Raw genomic sequence first — 20,519 nt, forward strand, 5'->3', positions numbered from 1 at the left:
AAGAGTGTGTTCTGACTTGCACACAAAGAGCTCATAAAAGGAAGTCTGGCTCCTTGAAGCTTTCAGTGGGGGGAGGTTAAGTGAGGTAGGAAGACTTCCCTGGGACAGATCTCTCGGGGTCTCGGCTGCTCCAAAATTAACCAAATTCCTTTCCACTCCACAGTGACATAAACAAGATGAAGTCTCCAACCCAGGAAAATGTAGATGGACATTTTAGGGGCAAGACCTTAATGCTGGTTCAGCAGGCATCCACCCAGAGCATGACTTGCTCGGATAAGGATGAGAAGGTAAGTGTCTTGCCCAATGGACGTAGCATCTCCCTCATGGACCTGCAGGACCCCCACACAGCTCACAGTGACGCCACTTCCATGATGCACGACGTGCCTTTGCGCCTGGCGGGCAGCCAGCTCTCCGTCACCCAGGTGGCCAACATCAAACAGCTGTGGGACACCCAGGGCACCCCCCAGAGCGCTCCCCAGGTCCGGAGGCCGCTGCACCCTGCGTGGAACCAACAGGGCAGCCTCCGGCCCCTCTCATTCCAAAATCCAGTTTACCAGCTCAACAACCCGTGCCCCACCACGGCCAAGGCCTCCGTGGACTCCAGCCCGGAGAACCTGAGCTTCGCCAGCTCCCGGAGCCGCAGCAACAGCGAGGACTTCAAGCCCAGCGGGCGCAGCAACAGCAGCCTGGAGGACTCGGCCAAGCGCAGCTCGCAGAGCGAGGACTCGGCGCGGCGCCCCGCGGGCCCGGACAAGCACGTGCCGGTGGTGCTGCCGCGGCAGAACAGCAGCAGCCAGGCGCAGATCCGCAAGATGGACCAAACCGTGCTGGGCACCAGGGCCAAAATGCTGCACACGGTGACGCACGCCCCGTCCCTGCGCAGCACGGGCAGCGTGTCCGGAGCCTCGGGGGCCGCGGAGCCCGTCCAGAACGGGAACCGCTCCCGGCACCAGTCCTCGTCCTCCAGGGAAAGCCCCGTCCCCAAGGTGCGGGCGATTCAGCGGCAGCAAATGCAGCAGGTAAGGAAGTCCTGCCTCCAGGCCTCTGCTTTGGTGTGCAGCCCATTGCTCCTTGGCCTCCAGAGCTTTCTGGGCCTTGGATCTCAGAATCTAAGCTGAATCAAGAGCAGCAGCTCCTACACCGGTGGCCAGTAGCACGCGTAAGGAATAGTCATACTTGTCACCCTCACAAGCCACCTTATCTGTGCCACTGGAATGCTTTTGTACTAAATCTAAAGAGAAAAAAATCCCCCGTTTTCCATTTACTAAGGTAGCAGCAAACCTGCTGAAAGAAACAGAACTGGAAAATTTCCCTGAATACAAAGGGAAAAAAATCCAGGAGTAGCTTTGTAGTTCAGATCTCCACGTGAGACTGTGTTTGCCCTGTGGTGCTAATTTAAAAGCAGAGCTGCCTTGAAACAGGGAAATGAACAAAGATAAAACATCACAGAATAACTGCTGCCAAAATAACAAATAAGCACAGTTGTCTAAAGTGTGGAGAAATCCATATTTCACCATGATGAAGCAATCTCTTGCTGTTCCTCAGAAAAGTGCTGTTTTTTCATTAATCATCCAAAACTATGAATAATGCAAATTTTTGGTGGAAAGGAGTGCTTATATCTACCAGCTCCTAATGCACATTATCAGTTGCTCATAGGCAACTATAAATCAAGGTTTTCCTGTCAAAAAGCCAACATTCCTTTATCTTTTTTTAAAACAGATAATAGCAATCCTGTTGTGATTTGCTGTGTATGAAAAAATATTTTCCTAAATTAGTTTATTTTACAGAGGAAGTGAGTATTTCAATGCTGCAGTGAAGGTTGAAAACATGATCTGCAGGTCAGAGCTCTTGCAGGGGGAAGGCTTTGGCCTGTGAGGTGAAGCTGGCAGAACAACCTCTGCTGTGCCCAAGGTTTTCTTGGTGTTCCCTGACAGTGGAGCTTTTTTGGCAAACTCCTGAATGTTACAGGAAAACCTGGGTGGTACCTGGGAATGCAGGAGCAATCAGGGCTTCAAAACTGCTTTTTATACCTCAAGTTCATTGAAGTATGAGACCAGAAACACTGAATCACAAGCCAAAGCTTGGTATGCCAAGTTAGTAATACCCAAAGTAATTGTTTGTCATTTGAAGTGTGCGTGTGTTTGTGTCTCCCTGCAGTGTGTGTTTTACAATGGGGCATAGGGGCATGGCTTGGTGAAGGGTTTTTTGTGAAATAAAACCAGACCTTGTGTGGTTCTGGTGGCACATTGTAAGCCAGTAAGAAGGATAATGTGAAGGGGATGTGCATCCATTTGTTTTCCCACTGTACTTTCTATACTAATTGTTTCCACTGGATTCATTAGAGTACTTGCTCCTGCTTTATTCAGAGAAATCAATTTGTTCTCTCCTTCCCCACACCCATGAACAACATCTTTGAATGGTGCCAAATCGAGTGGCCAACATTTTTTTCAAGGCAAATTCCATTGCATCCTTTTAATTGCAAATCTTGTTCTGGAATTCTGTTCTTGTTTTAAAAAGAGAAAGAGAAAAGAGAAGTTGGGCATGTTCTTTCTGGGCATGTTCTTTCTAGGCATGTTTTGTGGGTGTTATAATTATTAGACTCTGTTCTCTACAAGTCCCATTTGTTTCTGAATATAGAGCTGGGCCCTTTGTTTGCTGGGAGAGGTCACTTTTTGCCTTCCATTTCCATTTAGGAGGTAGGTGGGAACAGAAATGTCAGTGTGTTCCTCTGGAAGAGAGGCAAAGAGGGGAATTAGTACATGATCCTAGCAGATTAATTCTTTTTTTGCCCTTTATTGGAGAATAACTTGTAACCCATTAGCATGTGTGACTTGCCATCCGCTTGGTCTTTGACAGCTTCCACAATTTGGCTGCTGGAAATGTTCTGTCCTACACTTGGAAGCTTGTTTGGCCAGGTTTGCTGCTGCTCAGCAGCCTGGTGCAGGCTGGGGATGTCCTTTATAGTCACCTTTCTGCTGTGTGAGTCCCCTGGAGCTCCAGTGGCTGGTGACAGTGTTCATCCGTCCTGTTCCTGATTTCTCCAGCCATTCACAGCCATGCATGGTCCATGGTCTCCCTTGCTCTGGCTGCCTGACAGCAAATGCCATTTAAAAAAATCTGACTTAATGAGCTTTGCTAGGCTGCCACACCACACCTAAGGGGCTGTTAGCTTTCTTGTGTGTGAAGACTTCCCTCTATGCAAAAGGCCTTTGCTTAAATCCAAGGATTTTTGCCTAATTCCTATGCCTTTTCTTTGCCTTTACACTTCTGCTGAGGCTTCTTCCCATGCTGGAGTGTCCATGGCTGCTCAGGACAGCTGAGCTGTGGGAGCAGATCCAGCCCTGCCTTTCCTGAGCAGGAGGGTGACATGATCCCTGGCTCCTAAAGAAGCTGTTCTTCCCCCATGGAAAGCTCCTGGCTGAGACTGGGACTTAAGGAGCTCCAGCCAGGGAGCACAGTGCACGTGGGTGCACCACTGGGCCAGGCAGGGAGCTGAAGATCTGCCTGGGCACAAAAAGAAGCTGCAGTTGGAGAGAAGTTGATCTTTTTCATTTCTCAAAAACATAAACAATGTTGCTCTTTCAGGAGTAATTATGCTAATTCCTGCGCTTATAAACTTGTCTTTGTCCGTGAAAATTGCTTGGAATTTATAGCAAGCCATGTTTTCCCCAGCCAGGCAGAGAGTTTCTTGTCTCTTTTCTTGGCTCTCTTTTTGGATTCCCTTGAAGAGGAGAGAGAGAGCCTCCAAAGAGGCTGGACATTTCTCCCAGTCAGTACATCTGGCCCTGGTGGGGCAGCTATGCTGCAATGGACCATCCAAACCTGGCAGGCACTGCTGGGATCATGTCACACCTCCCTGCCACATCAAGTCCTGCCAGGCTGTGCAGTCCCATGCTCCACTGTAGTCTGTCCCAGCCTGGCTGAGGAAGCTGCTCCCAAGTTCAGCTCCTCAGCACTCCAGGGAAACCAGCCTGTCTCACCTGAGCACGCTGCGAGCAGAGCGTTGTCACTGTGAGTTCTCTGTGCAAGAGGTGGCAGGGTGAGAAAGCCTTGCTGACAGTGTGGCAAAGGGAAGAGGTGGATGTGAACGGGCTTGGGAAACAAGAACTTTTTCAGAGAGAAGCTCACTTGGAGAGGAAGAGAAGTTTCTAAAGTGGATTGGTTTTGGAGGGATTCAGGTAGGTGCTGTGGGTCCAAAGTCAAGGCAGGATGGAGTATCCCTGCAGGAGACCTTCTGGGAATCCTTTGAGGCTGCCAGATCCATGGGTATCTTTCTCCTCCAGCTGAACTGGATGTCAGAGCTGGTTTGTGTGCAGTTTGTCTGGTGGATGCTCACACCCAGGGTCTCTGTCCCAGGTGCAGTCACCAGTGGACTCGGCCACGCTGTCCCCAGTGGAGAGGACGGCGGCGTGGGTGTTCAACAACGGCCAGTACGAGGACACCAAGAAGGACATGACTCAGAACCTGGACGAAGTCAAGCATGCTGAAAAGGTAGATTTGATTCTGAGTGCTCTGCACCCCACAGCGAGTTCAGAGGGACTTTCAGGCCCTGCTGTCACTGCATCACACATTCTCAAGCAGGTTATATTGGTTATAGTGATCACTAACTCTGCAAGTAAAGTAAATCAGGATTGTTAACCCCACTGAGCATAGCTCAGGACATGCACTGGGACTGTGCAGGGCTGCAGCTCAGCTTTCATCAGTAGCAGCAGTCAGATTTTGTCTTGGGCTTCTACTAAGGCAAATGCCTGTCACCCAGGTACTGCAAGGTTTCTGAGCTGCACAGAAATCTGCATGTTCTGTTTTTGAAAGTGTATGTTTTTTTTCAGGAGTAAATCCCATTTTTCCAAATACACTCACAGCTATTTGTTGCTGTGGGGATGAAGTTGTGTAAGAGGTCTGGTATTTTGAGAAGGCAGGGAGTGAGGAGAACATTTAATGAACAAAGAAGCAGAAACATAGAATTGTTAGGAAAGAGGAATGAACCCAAAACAAAGCAATATATTGAGATGCATGGCACTATTGCAGAAGTGATTGCCCAGAGAGGCAGGAAGAACAAAAGCTCAGCCAAGTAAGGCTCTGGTTTGCAGTGACTGGTTTGCTCTGACCTGCCCTGATTGATTAGGTCCTGAAGAGTGAGTTATTTGGGTCCTACACAGGTCTGGGTTTGTAAGTTTGGGCAGCCCAGGCCATTTCTGCAGTTGAGAACTGTTAGCAGCATCTGCCTGAGAACTGCTGGAGTCTGAAGCAAGGAAGGATGTGGCCAGTCAGGGCTGAGGAGCCATGTCAGAGCCCTCTGACTGCTGGAATTGTGCTGCAGAGTGATACCCCACAGCATGGGAGCAGCTGGATGCTCCTTCTCTATGGTCGCCCCTGTGTTGGCTTCTCACTTCCTTTACTTCAACCAGCTTATTTTTCCCTAAAAAAAAAAACCCCAACACTCCCCTAAAGAGCAGCAGAGCATTATCAGGATCTGATCTCTTCTTTTTTCTCCTTTGCCCCTGATTCCCTGCTGCCTCCCTGGCACGCCCAGTACGAGCAGGAGATCGCCAAGCTGAAGGAGCGCCTGCGCGTGTCCAGCCGCCGGCTGGAGGAGTACGAGCGGCGGCTCCTGGTGCAGGAGCAGCAGATGCAGAAGCTGCTCACAGACTACAAATCCCGACTGGAAGGCAGTGAGGACAGGCTGCGCAGGCAGCAGGAGGAGAAGGACAGCCAGATGAAAAGTATCATCAGCAGGTGAGGCTTTGGAATGCTCGGGATTGGGTTCTCCAAACGAGACAAGTGGCAGCTCCATCCTTAGACCTGAAGAAATGGGGATGCAGGTGTGGAAACTTGCATGAGATTGTCAGGAAGGTAAAAGAAAATACTTAAGAATTTTTACCTTAGGTCTCTACCTAGGAGTCTAGGTTTTTATTTTTGTTGTTTGGAATCTGTACATGAAATTAAGTTTTGAAGAGCAGTGGCATTTTTGGCAATGTCCGTTCTGAAAATAACAACGTTGGGCAACTGGGAGTGCCAGATGGAGATAAAAATTTTGCTGAGAGCAGCAGAATTCTTTTCTTGGAGAGCCAGGAAAAGCAGAGAAGTCAAACCAACAGGCCAGAGTACCTGAAACACTTGGGAATAATATTAAACTGTGCTAATTTATCCCTCTCATTGCTCATCAGACTCATGGCTGTTGAAGAGGAGCTGAAAAAGGATCACGCTGACATGCAAGCAGTCATTGATGCAAAGCAGAAAATCATCGATGCACAGGTAGGTAAAGAGCTCGGGATCTCCCAGAACCTGTGTGTAGAATCTTCTTCTTGGCCCCTCTCTCCTGCCCCAGCACTGTTCTCTACTTTCCAAGCCATACCAGCCCTCAGTGTGACATGTGTCACTTATTGCCTCTGGGAGACAACTTTGGGCTTTATTTAATACTGTCTGACCTGGGCTTTGAGGCAGTCTGGCACCAAATCCCAGGACTGATCACATCTCCAAAACCTTTGCTGCTTTGTGAGATCCCAAGGGAGTAAAGGAATAGCAGTGCATTGTGTAGATGTTGTTCCACATGTGGGCCTGGCACCTCTGGGAAAGCTGTGCCTCACCCCAGCATAGATTAGCTGCCATGTGCATGCATCTCAGCTGTGCCAGCAACAGCATGGCTTTGGACAGTGGAGTCCAGGAAAGAGAATGCTGCAATGGAGCATTGTCCTGGGAATGTCACATGTGGCATTTCACCCCACTGGCTGTCCCCGGCAGTCCTGGGGAAATGCCCATTTCCCACAAATCTGCAGCTCCCGTCTCGGTCACCCTGGGCAGCTGTGGGGAGGGGAGCCCAGTGGGAAGTGCATGTGGGTGTATCCTGTGGGGTCATTCCAGCTTTTCCTCTGTACCTGTGCTGATCCTACAACAGAACCTGGGACTGGTTTGTATCTGCCTGCCATGTTACATTTGTGGTATTTGCATTTGGAGGGTCTCTTTCCTGCTTCTGGGCTTTTCAGTAGTTCCACGTGGAAACTTCCTTTAATAATTTTTTCAGGAATAACCTAAGTTATTTCCTACACAGAGAGTGGTGGTGGAAGTCTCCGCTGAACATAGCTCTAACATGGGGTGTTAGAAATACTTGAACTTATGTGGAACTGTAGGGAAGATATAAAGCAGCAAAGAGCAGTGTTTTTTGGAGATAGGCACAGTCAGGACATATCACTGTTACAGGCATGGAATGGCAGCTCATCCAGGCAGCAGCCTGGATTCTGAAATGGGTGGATGTGTTTTTCATCTGCCCCAAGGTGGAAGGGCACTGGGTAAACATGCAAAGTGATTTTTGGAGGGGAGAGATTGTGACTGAGTAAGAAACTTGCCTGTTACCTATGCGTGCCAGGAGGCTTTCAGCCTTGGTGTTGGTTATGGGCTAGCAAGGAGGAGCATGGACCATTGTGATCCCAGTGTCACCAGCTGGCAGAGGGGACCACTGCTGACCTGTGAGACCTTCAAACTCAGGGCTGGAAGGGTGTAGTCCTCGGTCACACTACATCAAGTGATGCAGCATTTATCACCTGTGGTGGAAACCAGTGAAAAAACGGAGCAAAACAGCAGTATTAGTGATTTCTCTTTTTCTTGGTCAAGCAAGGTCACTGGCAAACCTCAACTGCTTCACTGTCAGGCAGTGCATGGGGGAAGTGCTCTGTCACTGTCCTTCCTCGAGTACCTGAGCAGAGGAGGAAACTGGTGAAAGATTCAGAGCAGACTCACCAGGGGAGCCCAGGTGTCTGCTGGGCTCTGTAGCAATGCCTTGAAGTCGTGCTTGGAAGATTTTATTTAGTCTGATTCCTTCAGTGGCTAGAAAGGGAAAGGTGTTTTTTTGTGTGAGATTCATCGAGAGGGGTGGGAACCCAGCTCGTCGTGCCCAGCTGAAGAGTTAAAGGCTGCCAGGAGCAGCAGTGACCTGGGATCCTGTGCTTAGGGACACCAGTCTGGGATGGTCTGAGGGGTGCAGTGCAGCTCCCAGCACTGCCCCCAGGCACAGACACGAGCTGTTCTCCTGGCTCTGGAGCCCGAGCAGGGATAGGTCTGGCCAGACTCTCTCCTCGGAGCGGCGCAGCTGCAAAGAGAACTGGCCCGGTTGCTATTGCAAGTGACATCTCCGCTGTGTTAAATTACAGGTCATAAATGGGGATGAGATAATTCCAACAGGCAAGTAAACCCAATCAGTTCTCTAGCTGAGCAGTACCCAGTCCTGGCCCAGCACACTGACCTCCTACCCATTCCAGCTCCTCCTGCTCCCTGTGCCCTGAGCGTGTTAGAGACGTGCCTGGTAGATCCAATTTTCCTTTCAGTGAGAAGATGCCTCTACTCACCCAGCTTGTGCTTTTAAGATTGATTTTCCAAGTGTGGATTTCCAGCTGTTTTGCAGACTGGTTCAGTGAGTGCTCAGCAGTGTCTGGAAACACCCAGCCCTTCGTTCTCAACTCTTTGGAAAGATTTTTTAAAAATTTTTCAGGAAAAGTTTCAGAAGGAAAATTTTCATTTTAAATTGTATGTTCCAGGTGAAATACAGTCACACTAGGAGCTTTGCCTGGCTGAGGAGCACATTCCTTCTGAGGCAGTTGTGTTCTGCAGGGCTCATTTCAGCATTGGAGGAGAGACCTGTAACTCCTCAGCTCCATGTTCTCCCTGCTCCCATCAGCTGCACTGGGATGAAGGCTAAGGCAGGCCTTGTGCCTCGTGCCTCCTCTTCCTCTGTTGGCTCTACACAGAGCTCAGGATCTTGAGGGCTGTAATAGAAGCAGGACTTAAATTCTGCTTTGTTTTTGCACCCGAGCACTCAGCCCTGGGGGGGAGCCTGCTGAGAAAAGCAGACATGGCTGATGAGTGCTGTGGCACGCACTGATGTGCTGGGATCCGAATCCCAAGGGGCTGTGGTGGCACGTGAGTCTCCTGAGCAGTGTGTCTGAACTGATCCTTAATGTTTATGCCTTCCATGCACTGTTTTTCCCTCCATTTTGTTTCTCAATGGGCTGGACTGGAAAGAGTTCCCACGTGCAACTTGTTTTGGTTGAGCAAATTAGACATTTTCCCTTCTCAAAGAACAAAAGCCAATCAGCTGGTGGCACGGAGAGCACAGTTACCTTCCTGCTATCTCTAGCACTGCTTTCTGCAGCTGTGTTATTATTACTTTTTTTGGGGAAAGATGGAAATTGTCATCTCTGATTATGCCAACAACTCCCTGGCTTGCCCCTCCAGTGCTGTGTCCCACTGTTAGCAGGCTGGGTCTGGTGATGGGTTATGTCAACTGAGCAGCACACATCCCTGAGTGTCTGCTCCGAGTGGAGTCTGGCACGTTCCGTGCAAGGACAATCAACCAGGCACGTGCATTCGTGGAGCCTGGGAGCCCCCCGAGCTGGAATGGGTCTAGGAGCAGCGTGTTCCATGTTTGTTCTTTGTGTTCTGTCGATGGCATCTCCCCTCCACCCACAGTGCCCTCTCCCCTCACCTCCGGTAACCCTCAGCGTTAGCTTTGGCTGCTGCTTCTCTGTGTTGCTGTTGCACCGTCACCGCAGGCTGCCATTATCTGCTTTTTTTTTATTATTGTTTATTTATTTATTTCAAGCATCCCATGAGTTTACTCTGAGCACACTCCATCCAAAGCACAGAGACAATGGTCGGCAGATACCACTTGCACTTTTCTCTGCCAGATGAAACCCCCCACCACTTTATTTTCTGCTGCCTGTTTCTGTTTTTCTAACGTACTTCTAAAACGTAATATGGAAATTGGCTACCATTGTTATTAACACCGACCCCCTCCCACTCCCCTGTGGCAAAACCCTGCCTGGCTGAGTGGAGCCTCCGTGCCTGGATCCATTCCCCTCTGTAACTCGGATTCGTCGCACAAACAGCCCCGGAGGGCCGGAGCGGCCGCAGAGGAGCCCGTGCACCCCGAAAACAGAAAGAGGCAGACAGCCCATCTCAGGGAACGCTGGCCCAGCTGCCCGTGCCCAGAGCCCAGGCCGCTCCCAGCGCGGGCGCGCGGCAGCTCTGACGCTCTGGGGTGTCTTTGCAGGAGAAGCGGATCGTGTTCCTGGACTCGGCCAACACGCGCCTGATGAGTGCCCTGACGCAGGTAAAGGAGCGCTACACCATGCACGTCCGGAATGGCAACCCTCCCAAGCTTTCCATCACGGAGAATGGTGAATTTAAGAACAGCAGTTTCTAATTCTGCAGGTGCTGGCCGGCCACCTCCGTGGAAGAGCGAGACGGAGCAGAGCCAAGACCCCTCACCATCACTGATTGTTGCACATAGTTCTTCTGTAAAAGGAAAATTGTATTGTTTGAAGATTGTATTGTTTGAAGATTGTTCTAAAATTGTTTTAGAGTTGTATTTTAAAATTGTATTTTAAATTGTTTTAAGATAGTATTGTACGTTCAATAAAGTTGAAGAAGCAGCTCCGAAGGGTGGGCTTTAATTCCCCACTCGGGGCCAGGAGAACCGGAATAAGTCCTTGTGGATCACTGTGTAAATAGAGGGAGCTCTTGGGTTGTGTACAGAAAATGCCACTGTAATATACCAAAAGGAAGTGAATACTGTAGATTTTTTAATTATTGCTATTTTTTTAATTATTATTATTATTATTATGTTGTTGTTGTTATTGTTGTTGTTGTTGTTGTTGTTTTTCTCTTGTTGAAAGCACTGCAGTCCTGGGAGGAGGAAGAGGGGGGTGTGTGTGTGTGTGTGTTGTGGCTGAGAGACGTGAGCAGCGGGTGACCCGAGGCAGCAACTGGCTGATCAAAGGACATGAATGGAGTGAAATGAATTCCATAGGAAAACTCACCAGCTGGGTTTATTCCCCTCTTCCCCAGCTGGTCTTTAGCTGAATGCAAACTTGATAGCAAACGTTTTAGCAAGAGAACTGGCTCTTGCTGTGTCCTGTACCTACTTCTGATAGGACTCTGTCATAAAACAGTCTTTCTGAAGAAGGTACGAAGTGGGAGCAGCAAGCTGGATTCCTGGAATTTGCACAGTCAGGCTTCCTGTAAGACAGAGGGAATTTGCAGGATTTTGTGGTAGGATTCTTTCTTTTGTACCCCAGTTCTGATGCAGTTTTATATTTTCTTCTGTTTGGAGGATTTACAGACCTGTAAATACTTTTTAGACGATTTCTAGCCGATGCCCGCTGTACGCCCGCTGCAGAGGCACCCTGAACTCCCTCTCTGCTCTCCCTGAGGCCCTGTCAGGTTAATCCTCTTGGGAAAGGGCTAACCAAAGGATGCCCATGCCCAGCACAGGAAATTCCATATGCAAAAGTCCCTTTTTCTAGAGGATTTCTGTATTTTAATGCTTGCTTATTTTCACTATTTCAGCCACTTGCTTAGCCAGCGTAGTTCCAATGAAAGGTGCTTTCTTCACTTTTGTTGAAAGATCTTCCATTTCTGCTGAAATTTTCCTTTTTCTGGATAACTTAAAGGGATACTGCAGTTTTTTCAAGAGTTTTGACTAAGTTTTTGTCTCCAGTTCCTTTCAGTTGTGTTTCATAGAAGCATGATTCCAGACTGTGTGTGAATGGGATATCGCTCCAAAGTGACCTTCTGGGAGACAGTGACATTCACAGCCTGAAGCAGACGAACAGTAAATGGCTTGGTATTGTCAATTCTCATGATTTCATCAAATGCCACAATATTTAATCTGAGAGAGGGCTGGGTGGTTTTGTTTTTTTTTAATATCATATTCTGCAGTCAAGTGTGAATTTTTACTTCCAGCTTTTGCTGTGCATTTCTAGCCCTTAAACCCTCACAGTAAATGAAAGTATTGCAGCATTGATTGAAATTGTTAATTACAGAAACATACTGATAACAGCGAGTGTGATTAACTATTCACAGATGTTGTGGAAATTGGAAAAGTTTACTTCAATTTGAGACAAAACCTTGAGAGGCCTCTCAGTGTGGAATTGTCTCATGAAAAATGCAGGAGTGTCTAAGCCAGTTCCCTGCACATGAATTATTGGCAATACCAAGACCCAAACCTGGTGTCTGTTGCCACGTTTGCCTGGTTTTTGGAAATGAATTCATCCCAGCCCTGTGGCTGATGCAGGAGGTGGCAGAGCAGTGTTTGTGCTCTGGTGTCACGATGCTCAAGCTACCATCACCACCCCCGTGTGTTCTGTGCATCAGTGCAGAGACCCCTGTGCTGTGGCATGTGTGTGCATCAATCCTAGCCAGGCCTTCTGGAGCACAGCAGCGAGCTGGCATTTGGGATTAATGCTCAGCTCTTTGGGACCAGAGCTGCTCTGGCTGCTCGGCCAGGACTCGGTGCTGCTGGCACTGACACACCTGGGGTTGTGCTCTGCATTGGCTCAGCAGTGGTTACTTTCCCAAACCGTCTTCCAGCTCTAGATCCTTGCTGACCTCTGATATTTTATTCCTCAAACCGTGCCTTTGAGTTTCTCCTTTCTCCCTTCAGGCATCGCAGCCGTAGCAACTTGTCCAGTTTGTGTTGAGCAGTCACGTGAGGGCCTCTTTTACACAACCCCTTTTTGTGGGCTCTTTCTGTGGGATCTGCGTGTCCCTGTAGCCATGTACTGTAATTGCACAGCTGTAGCATGGGGGAACGTGTTGCCATCCCTTTTGGGATGGACACGTGAACTGCTCCCTTGTGGCACCGTGCAGGTGATGTGGGTGTGCTGTGAGTGAGGTGTGAGGGAGCGCCCCTGGGGCTGCACTCACAGAACACGGCAGAAGCAGGTGTGTTCTAGGAGAGCTATTCCAGCATTATTTTGGGAAACACCCTTCCCCAGAGCTCCCCAGTGCTCTGGTAATGTCAGAGGTCGCTGGCTGACCTGTGTGGTTTGATGTTGAGGTGTCCACTTTGGTTTCTGCAATAGGGGCAGCATTTCAGCCTGGATTTTTAGAGGGGAAATAATCCCTGCCCCAATATTGGTGAGGTCTTTGGTAGTGCATCATTCCAGTACTGTACCTCCTCCTGTGTGTTTCTCAAGCTTGTAGAATGCTTGTAGGAAAAAGCGGTGGCTCTCTCAGAGCATGACCCCTCTCTGTGGTCTCACAGCTCGTTGCTGGGCTGGTTGTTTCTCTGCTTTTCCACCTTCTCCCCTTAGGTGCCAGGTGTGCTCCTCTAGCTCTGCCACCGAGGGCAGAGCTGCCTGTGGACCCCGGGGTGAAGGTTGCAGAGTCAGTGCTGTGAGACTGGAATTGATCTGCTGCAGCACAGAACACTGCTCCTGAGTCCTGCAGGCAGCTGTCTCTCCTAGTTTGTTACCAAGCGGCCTTCCAGAAAACTTTCAGCTGCCTCAAGCTGACAATTGTGCAAATGCCAGTTTCTATTTTGTCCAGACTGATAAAATCCATGCTCTGTTCAGGAGCAGGAGCCCTGCCTGGGCCTGATCACATTTGGGTTTAGACTCGGGGCTCTGAGGGAGTAAATGGTGCAATGTGTGACGGGGAGCTGGCTTTGTGTTCACACTCTGAGCAAAGGCTGATGGCTGTGTCTAATGCTGTGCTAGAGCTGCTGCTCTCACTGGGCAACAGGTGAAGTAGTGCAGGAAAAATTGGATAGCACGGAGGAGGAACACTTGTGTTCCTCAGACAGAACAGGAAAGTCACCCCATCTTGGTGTCTCAGTCCGTGCTGGCCACGTTGGTACCGTTCTAGGAGGGTTCTCTCCAAACCTCAAAGCCACCTGGGCTTCTTGAGTGCTCAGGAAAAGCTTGAGGCCAGCAGGGAGATGGAGCAACCTCTTGTGTGTGGCCTCTTGGCAGGTTGTGTGTGGTGTCTGCAGCATGTGAGGTGAGCAGGGTGACAAGGGACAGGCTCTGAGAGGACAGAGGGAGCATGGCCTAGGCAGCATCCTGTAAATCCCTGTTCTTTGCAACTCTAGGAATTCAGGCCTCTTTTTTTTTAAAGGGAAATAGATTTCACATCTAGGAATTACCAACTGTTACTTCCCTGGTGTATCCAAAATGGGCAGCTTTTTTAAAAAGCACAGATCCATACAGCTACACATTTTGCCACATTCCTCTCCAGTGGCATAACTCAGGCAGGGAATCTACAGGAGCATGGAAAGGGATGTGTGTATTTTCTAGTTAGAGAGTATAAGGTGTATCCCCTAATAAATTATTTATCCATCTAATAAATCTTGAAAGAAATGGGGTTTATTTTGCATTCATGTTTTGGTTTGGCTGTGAGTTTTTCTCCCATTATATATTAATTTCATATTTTGATGCTTGCATAAAGCCACCAGCTTTTAACTTGGAAGTCCCTGAGTTTTACAGCCATGTCCATGGAATGTGTCAGCAATACTTACTTGTGTGTATGAATTCTGCTTGTATTCTGCAAAAATGTCTGTGTTGTTCCTGGAGAACAATTCCTGTCCCAGCTGAACCATGACGTGCATTTCCATCAGCGGTGGGCATGGTCTGCCAGAGGAAAAAGGGTTAAATTTAGGGTGATGTTTTTAATTGTTTCCTTCTCCACAGTAAGTTAACTCCCAGGAGAGTGAGCATGTCCTTACAGATCATGCCTGCCAGGAATCCTACCTGCAAAAATAGATTTTCTGTCTCAAGGGCCTTAATAAGAGTGTTACTACACAGAACTGTTCTACAGTGATAGCTCTAAATAATTTATTTTTTATTTCAACAAAGTACACCTTTAAAAAGGAATAAACTTGTTTTTCAAGCCGTATTTTTATGCTTGTAGCACTGGACTGTTTGGTCTCTGAGATCCATTTCTGCATTTCATTGCCTGGGTTTGTTCTAAAGAAGATTTATTTTTGTTCTGTGAATAATTTTTGAAGGTTCTTGTAATATGTACAGATACAGATACATTTGAGGACTTTTATTGATATTCCTACAAAGAATACAAATAAACTTTAACTTTAAACAGTTTGGACTCTGTAAATTTATGCTGATTTAAAGCCCCCCTCTTTTATGTGTTCGGGTTGTGTTCGTGTAAATGCAGAGGGTGGAGGAGAAGGAATTCCCACTGGGACAAAGTGTTTGGGACAGAGCAGCTCTTGCTTGGAGCAGCCTGAGCAAACCAGGGGCTGAGGGGAACAGGATCAATTCCTGCCTCCTGAGGCTGGGAAATATCTGGCATTGTGGAGTGAGAGAGCGACAAGCTGTGGAGACAGGGAGAACTGCTCTCTGCTTCCTTTAGCCGGGGGGTTTTTCACTGAGTGCTGAAAAGAGAGTTCCCGTGTATTAATTACCATGGTTATTCCCCTCACACCAGAACAGTGAATGTGATCAGCCCGGTTTTCCTGTTCAGTCCATGCCTAAATTACACATTCTCACACAGCAGCCCAGAGCTGCAGAGTTGGAGGCACGGATGTGCAGAGGGATATTATTTACAGGTTCACATCAGATGCTGGATTCTAAGACAGTTACATTTATTCATCATATATGTATGAAATCTTCTGTATAGTGAACGGGAAAACCTTCCACAGTGAATTTACTGAGTGTAAAATCCATACTCAAGGGGGTGTTTTGGCAAAGTCTCTCTGTTTGCATTTCACAGAATCATTCTTTCTCCATAGTTTGAAGGATGCCCATGGCAGTGCTCAGGGCTGGCCCTGCCCGTGTGCTCTGTTCCAGCCCTGCATGGCACTGGGATAATGCAGCAACAACTGGGGCAACTGTGGGCTTTTCTGTCCCAAACCCGGGTGTTCTGTCCTGCAGAGGGCTTTGGATTCCACTTTACTCCACTGTGTAAAGCTGTATGTGAATGTGCAAATTCTTCTCCCATTTCCAGCCACTCTGGACAGAGCACACAGGGCTCTGGAGCCTGTCCTGTCACTCTAGCAGTTTCCTTGGGAAATTGCTTGGGAGAAGCTCCCCTCCATGAGTCCTCCTGCCTGAAAGATGCAAGTGTACAACCTTGACTGATTTCCAAGGATGTGTGCTGCTGCTTTACACTGAACAACAGCTGCTGCTTAGATCCATTAGCAGATGGAATAGCAATTTGCTTACGCTGAGATATGAGTGTCAGGAGAAGAGAGTCCTTGGTCTTGCTAGGACCCATCTCACATTGCTGCCCTTCACCTTTCTCCTGGTCCCACAGATTAAATATCCTCATGCCTCCAGAAGATGTATTAAATTCCTGCTTTTTGCTGTAGGGGTAGATCAGATATCCTGGTTGTAGGCATGAAACGTGGCTACCTGTCTGTTCTTCCTGCAAGCAGCATGAATTCCTTGTCCTTACTCAGCTCCATCCTGCTGATGCCATTGGAAATGTGAGTTCTGTGGACCTGAGCCCACTTTTCAAGACACTCCTTAGCCCAGCTCAGTAGCAAAGCAGCCTGGGCTGAAATGGAAGGAATTAGTACTAATATTGCAGATTCCATGGTGGCTGCCAGGAGCCGGGCATTTGGGATGGATGTTCCCAGCACTCTCCCAGTTTTCCCAGCTTTCACGCCATAATGTGACCCAAAGGGCTATCGTGTCACAAGTGGAGGGGGATCACAAGGGACAAATGCCCTGACCCCAGTGAAGAATGACACAGTGATGACAGAATCTAACTCAGAGTGAAAAGTGACCTGCACAGAGATGAGTGACATCTCTCACCACCATTTCTCTGCTGTCCAGGCTTCTGCTGGCAGCAGGATGCAGATGGTGGGAACAGTTCCTGCTCTGCATGGCAAGGTGCAAGTTCTGCCTGCAGTGAGGGGGGAGGAGTTAGAGCTGAGCTGCAGGATGCAGTTACTGCAGGATGCAGTTACTCAGCCCTTCCCTCCCTTCACGAGGGTCTGACATGGACCATCCATGCTGGACCCTTCCTGAAACTCCCCTATGGATTGTTGCTGTTGGAGGGGCTTTGTGAGGATTTGCCCTTCCTCTCTCAGAGGACAGAGCTTGCCCTGCCCTGTCAGGCACCAGGGCTGTGGCTTCCTGAGCATTCCAGAGCTCTGCAGAACATCCTCCTGCAGAGACAGCAGTGTCTCTAAAAGGAGGAGCTGCCCTTACCAGGGACACAAACTAGGAATGTCCAGTAAAAAACAGCTCTCTGAAGGCTTTGAAAAGATGCTGGTGGATTACAGTTCTTACCAGTGAGAGAATTTCCTTTGGCCTCCCAGTAAGCTGCAGTGCCTGGGAGCACACATCCTTTTTGGCATGTCCTGCTGAGGTTCCACACTCCCAGACCCAAGCTGCCACCACCACCAACTCGGGCTTGTTAGAGTTGTACATACAACACATCCCTTTTCCTTGGACCTCACGTGTGGTTCATAGCCTGTGTCTCACAGCTCAAAGCTTTGTTCCTGAGTTGACAGCTCCATGTGCACTGCTTCCCTCAGCACTTTCAAAGGACTTTCTCCAGGACTCAGCACTTCCCTGGTGGGAAGGATTGGTGGAGGACTGACTTCCCTTTTCCTCAGTACCACAAGGTACTGCAAAAATTTGGTTTATATTGTTGGATGGTTATTAGCATCAGGAAGGCCGGAAGAACTTGGGTCTGATAGAGATTGTCATAATTGGGATTACGTAGAGCCTTTCAGATTTTTCTTTCTTTGGGAAGCTGAGTGGCAGCTCCCTGTCATGCCAGGATGTGTGCTCTACTGGGGAGCATTTAGAAAGTCATTGCTGTAGCAACCAGTAAGGCTAAAAAAGCAGATAAATACTTGCCATCTCTTCTGGGATTGACTGAAGGGCAGGGAGATTGTTTCTCCTTCAGCTACATATTCTTTGTCATGGGGTTTTGTTGGGGTTTTTTGCTGGAATTTTTTTGGTTTTGGTTGTTGTTTTTTTTTTTTTTTTTTGGTCGCTGTTTTTTGGTGGATTTTGTTGTTGTTGGGCTTTTGTTTTATTTTCTGTTGGGTTTTTTTGTTTTTGGGGTTTTTTTTGAAAACTCTCCCTGTGGGGAGATTCCAGTTTTCTGTTGGGTTTTTTTGTTTTGGGGTTTTTTTTTGAAAACTCTCCCTGTGGGGCGATTCCAGATTGTGGCTTTGGGAAAAGAAGGGTCTTGAAATGGAAAGTCCATCTGCCCCAACTGCTGACTTGACAAGTGTGCTGCTGGAAGTGCAGCCTAAGGGGGAAGAGGGAAAGGCTGAAGGAGCCGTGTCCTCCATCCTGCTTGCAGCTCACCACAGCGATGCTCTGCTCCCTCATGGCTCCCAGGTGTGAGAGCTCTGCCCGTAAAACTCTCCCTGTGGGGAGATTCCAGATTGTGGCTTTGGGAAAACAAGGGTCTTGAAATGGAAAGTCCATCTGCCCCAACTGCTGACTTGACAAGTGTGCTGCTGGAAGTGCAGCCTAAGGGGGAAGAGGGAAAGGCTGAAGGAGCCGTGTCCTCCATCCTGCTTGCAGCTCACCACAGCGATGCTCTGCTCCCTCATGGCTCCCAGGTGTGAGAGCTCTGCCCGTGTGCTGCTGTCTGGGGGTTTTTCCTCAGCGTGTTTGCTGTGGTGATGTGCTCTGGAGAGCTGGTATCTTGTCCCCAGTTGCTGCTCCCACTTGCCTGCAGGATTTCTCCTGCCCTGGCCAGGGACAGAGACTCAGGGTTATCAGGGGCACCTGGGCAGTTCACAGCAAGCACCAGTGGTTATCCCAGAGATCAGAAATCCTGGGGAAAAGAACGATTTACTGTCAATAGTGCTGACGGTGGCTTTTCAAGTGCCTTTCAAAACTACTAAAATGACCTCATTAGCTGGTAGCTGCTGGGCCCCTGACTGCCAGCTGCAGCCACTCCACTCCCAGAGGAGCTGGGTGGGTCCCAGGCCGGGGCTGGTGTCCTGTCAGCCAGCTCTGGTGGGAGCACAGCTGCTGCCCTGCCCTCAGCCCAGGGCAGGAATGGCCGCAATGCTGCGGGGCAGGAATGAGCTGCTTTGGCAGATTTGTCCTCGGGGAGCAGCTTGGATAGTCCTTGGGTCAAAAATACACAGGCATCTGATTTCAGGATGATTTTAGGATCCAAGTATTTGGCTGAGTTCTGGATGTGAAGATTTGGGCAGGTGTTTCCCTGGTGATTTGGCTCTGTGCAGCTTTCCTGCAGTTTGTCCAGGTGCAGGACTGTGCTGGTACTGATTTATTCTCTCACTGGGGCAGGCCTGGGCTCATGCTCATGCTCCCCAACAACAGATGCCCTTCTAGATTGGGGCAATAAATATTAACCTGACCTGGTCCTAAACATTAAAAGTAATTTTTGCTCCAGATATGCTCACTGTACTCTTTGACACAAGGTAAAAGGGGGGTTATTGTCCCACAGTCTTTGGAGCATCACCACTGGTACTTTGGCTGCTAACCCACCCCGAGACACAAAGCAGGATGCAATTAAATTATTTGAAAATTTTAAAGTGACAATGAAGTTTTTACACCTTTCAGTACAACATCTGCAGTTGACTTTGATCAGGGATTTGAAGGTGCATCATCATAAAGAGACCATCCTGGTGGGCTCATCAGAGTGGTGACACTTTTATCAGCTGATGGAAAACCTGGAGGAGCCCAGTGACCTGGAATCTGCTTAACTTGGATCTGGCCCAACCCAGTTGGTGGCAGGCTGGCTGCTTTCCCCATGGGAAAGGAGAAAACGCTGTGAATCAAAAGTTTTGGCATCATTACTTCAACCTACCTGTAGTTCTTCTGTGTGGGGATTGGCATTTTCATTGCCAGGGCTCCACAGGGAACCTGCAAGTTTTTAATTTCATTTTAGTCTCTCTAATAGCTGTGTGAGTGGTGGGTGAGTACATACCACACTCATGCCCAGTTTTTTTCCTCATTTCTCACGTTCCTGCTGCACTGTTTGGCTTCTAAGGGTCACAGCTATCAGAGGGTCCTCTACTGGAGTGAGTCTGGAATGAATTTGATAAATGATTCCTGCGCAGGCATGACATTAACACACTCATTGCTACAAGTGTTTCCTTAACCACTGCTCCCTTATCAGCATGAAAAACAAGTATGTGGAGTATCTTGGGCAAATACACTTGTGCAGATGCTGGGAGAGCTACAAGCCTTATCAGCAAACAGGTTCAGTAACATTTGCAATTTAATCCACTTGGAATGGCTGTCAGTAGAATGCTCATCTTTCCTGAAAGCCTTAGGCCATCCCTGCTAACTCCAGACATTTCTGAGACCACATCAAAATCTGTTGCTGTGACAATGTCCATGGAGATTCCCATTCATGCTGCCCTCTAATTCGTGTCCCACTGAAGTACTAGGAACATAAAAAGCAGGACCAAGCAGGTGCTGCCCAGCTAAACAAATCTCTTCTTCCTACCCAGAGGGATGGGCTGCAATATTTCTCTTAGAGAAGTGAAATTTATTAGGAAAAGTAAGCTAATGATTAATGGCTGTGCAATAATGCACTGATGTACATAAAACACCTGACATGAGAAGTGGACACAGAGCAATAATCACAGCTTGGCTCGTATCCATGGGGATGAGCTGGAAACCCATGTCTGAGCTCACCGAGAGCAGGACAGCCCATCGCAGCAGCAGGGCCTCGTGCAGGGGAAGGTGGCTGCTAGGCACCATGGTGAGGGATCTCTCTTGGGCTGTCAGGCAGCTGCCACAGAATGCTGTGGTTCGTGCTGAACCTGGGCT

General features: G+C 48.6%; 1 protein-coding gene across 8 annotated transcripts in view; it reads left to right on the forward strand.

The window, feature by feature from the left end:
* Nucleotides 1–14,870, forward strand: part of RASAL2 (RAS protein activator like 2) — a 163,600-nt gene extending 148,730 nt beyond the window's left edge. For 3 of the 8 annotated variants that reach the window (XM_041420222.1, XM_041420223.1, XM_041420226.1), the window contains exons 14-20: nt 164–1,019; nt 4,357–4,491; nt 5,534–5,736; nt 6,168–6,255; nt 8,145–8,175; nt 10,043–10,102; nt 10,204–14,870. In XM_041420222.1, the coding sequence (XP_041276156.1) occupies nt 164–1,019; nt 4,357–4,491; nt 5,534–5,736; nt 6,168–6,255; nt 8,145–8,175; nt 10,043–10,102; nt 10,204–10,379 (1,549 nt within the window). In that variant the 3' untranslated portion in view covers nt 10,380–14,870. Of the gene's footprint in view, nt 1–163; nt 1,020–4,356; nt 4,492–5,533; nt 5,737–6,167; nt 6,256–8,144; nt 8,176–10,042 lie in introns of all 8 variants that reach the window. The other 5 variants (XM_041420225.1, XM_041420227.1, XM_041420229.1 and 2 more) reach the window with 4 other exon arrangements.
* Nucleotides 14,871–20,519: the final 5,649 nt, after the last annotated feature.

This window comes from Onychostruthus taczanowskii, unplaced genomic scaffold (genome assembly GCF_017590055.1).
Source record: "Onychostruthus taczanowskii isolate IOZ18803 unplaced genomic scaffold, ASM1759005v1 scaffold63, whole genome shotgun sequence".
In the NCBI taxonomy this organism is placed as follows: Eukaryota; Metazoa; Chordata; class Aves; order Passeriformes; family Passeridae; genus Onychostruthus; species Onychostruthus taczanowskii.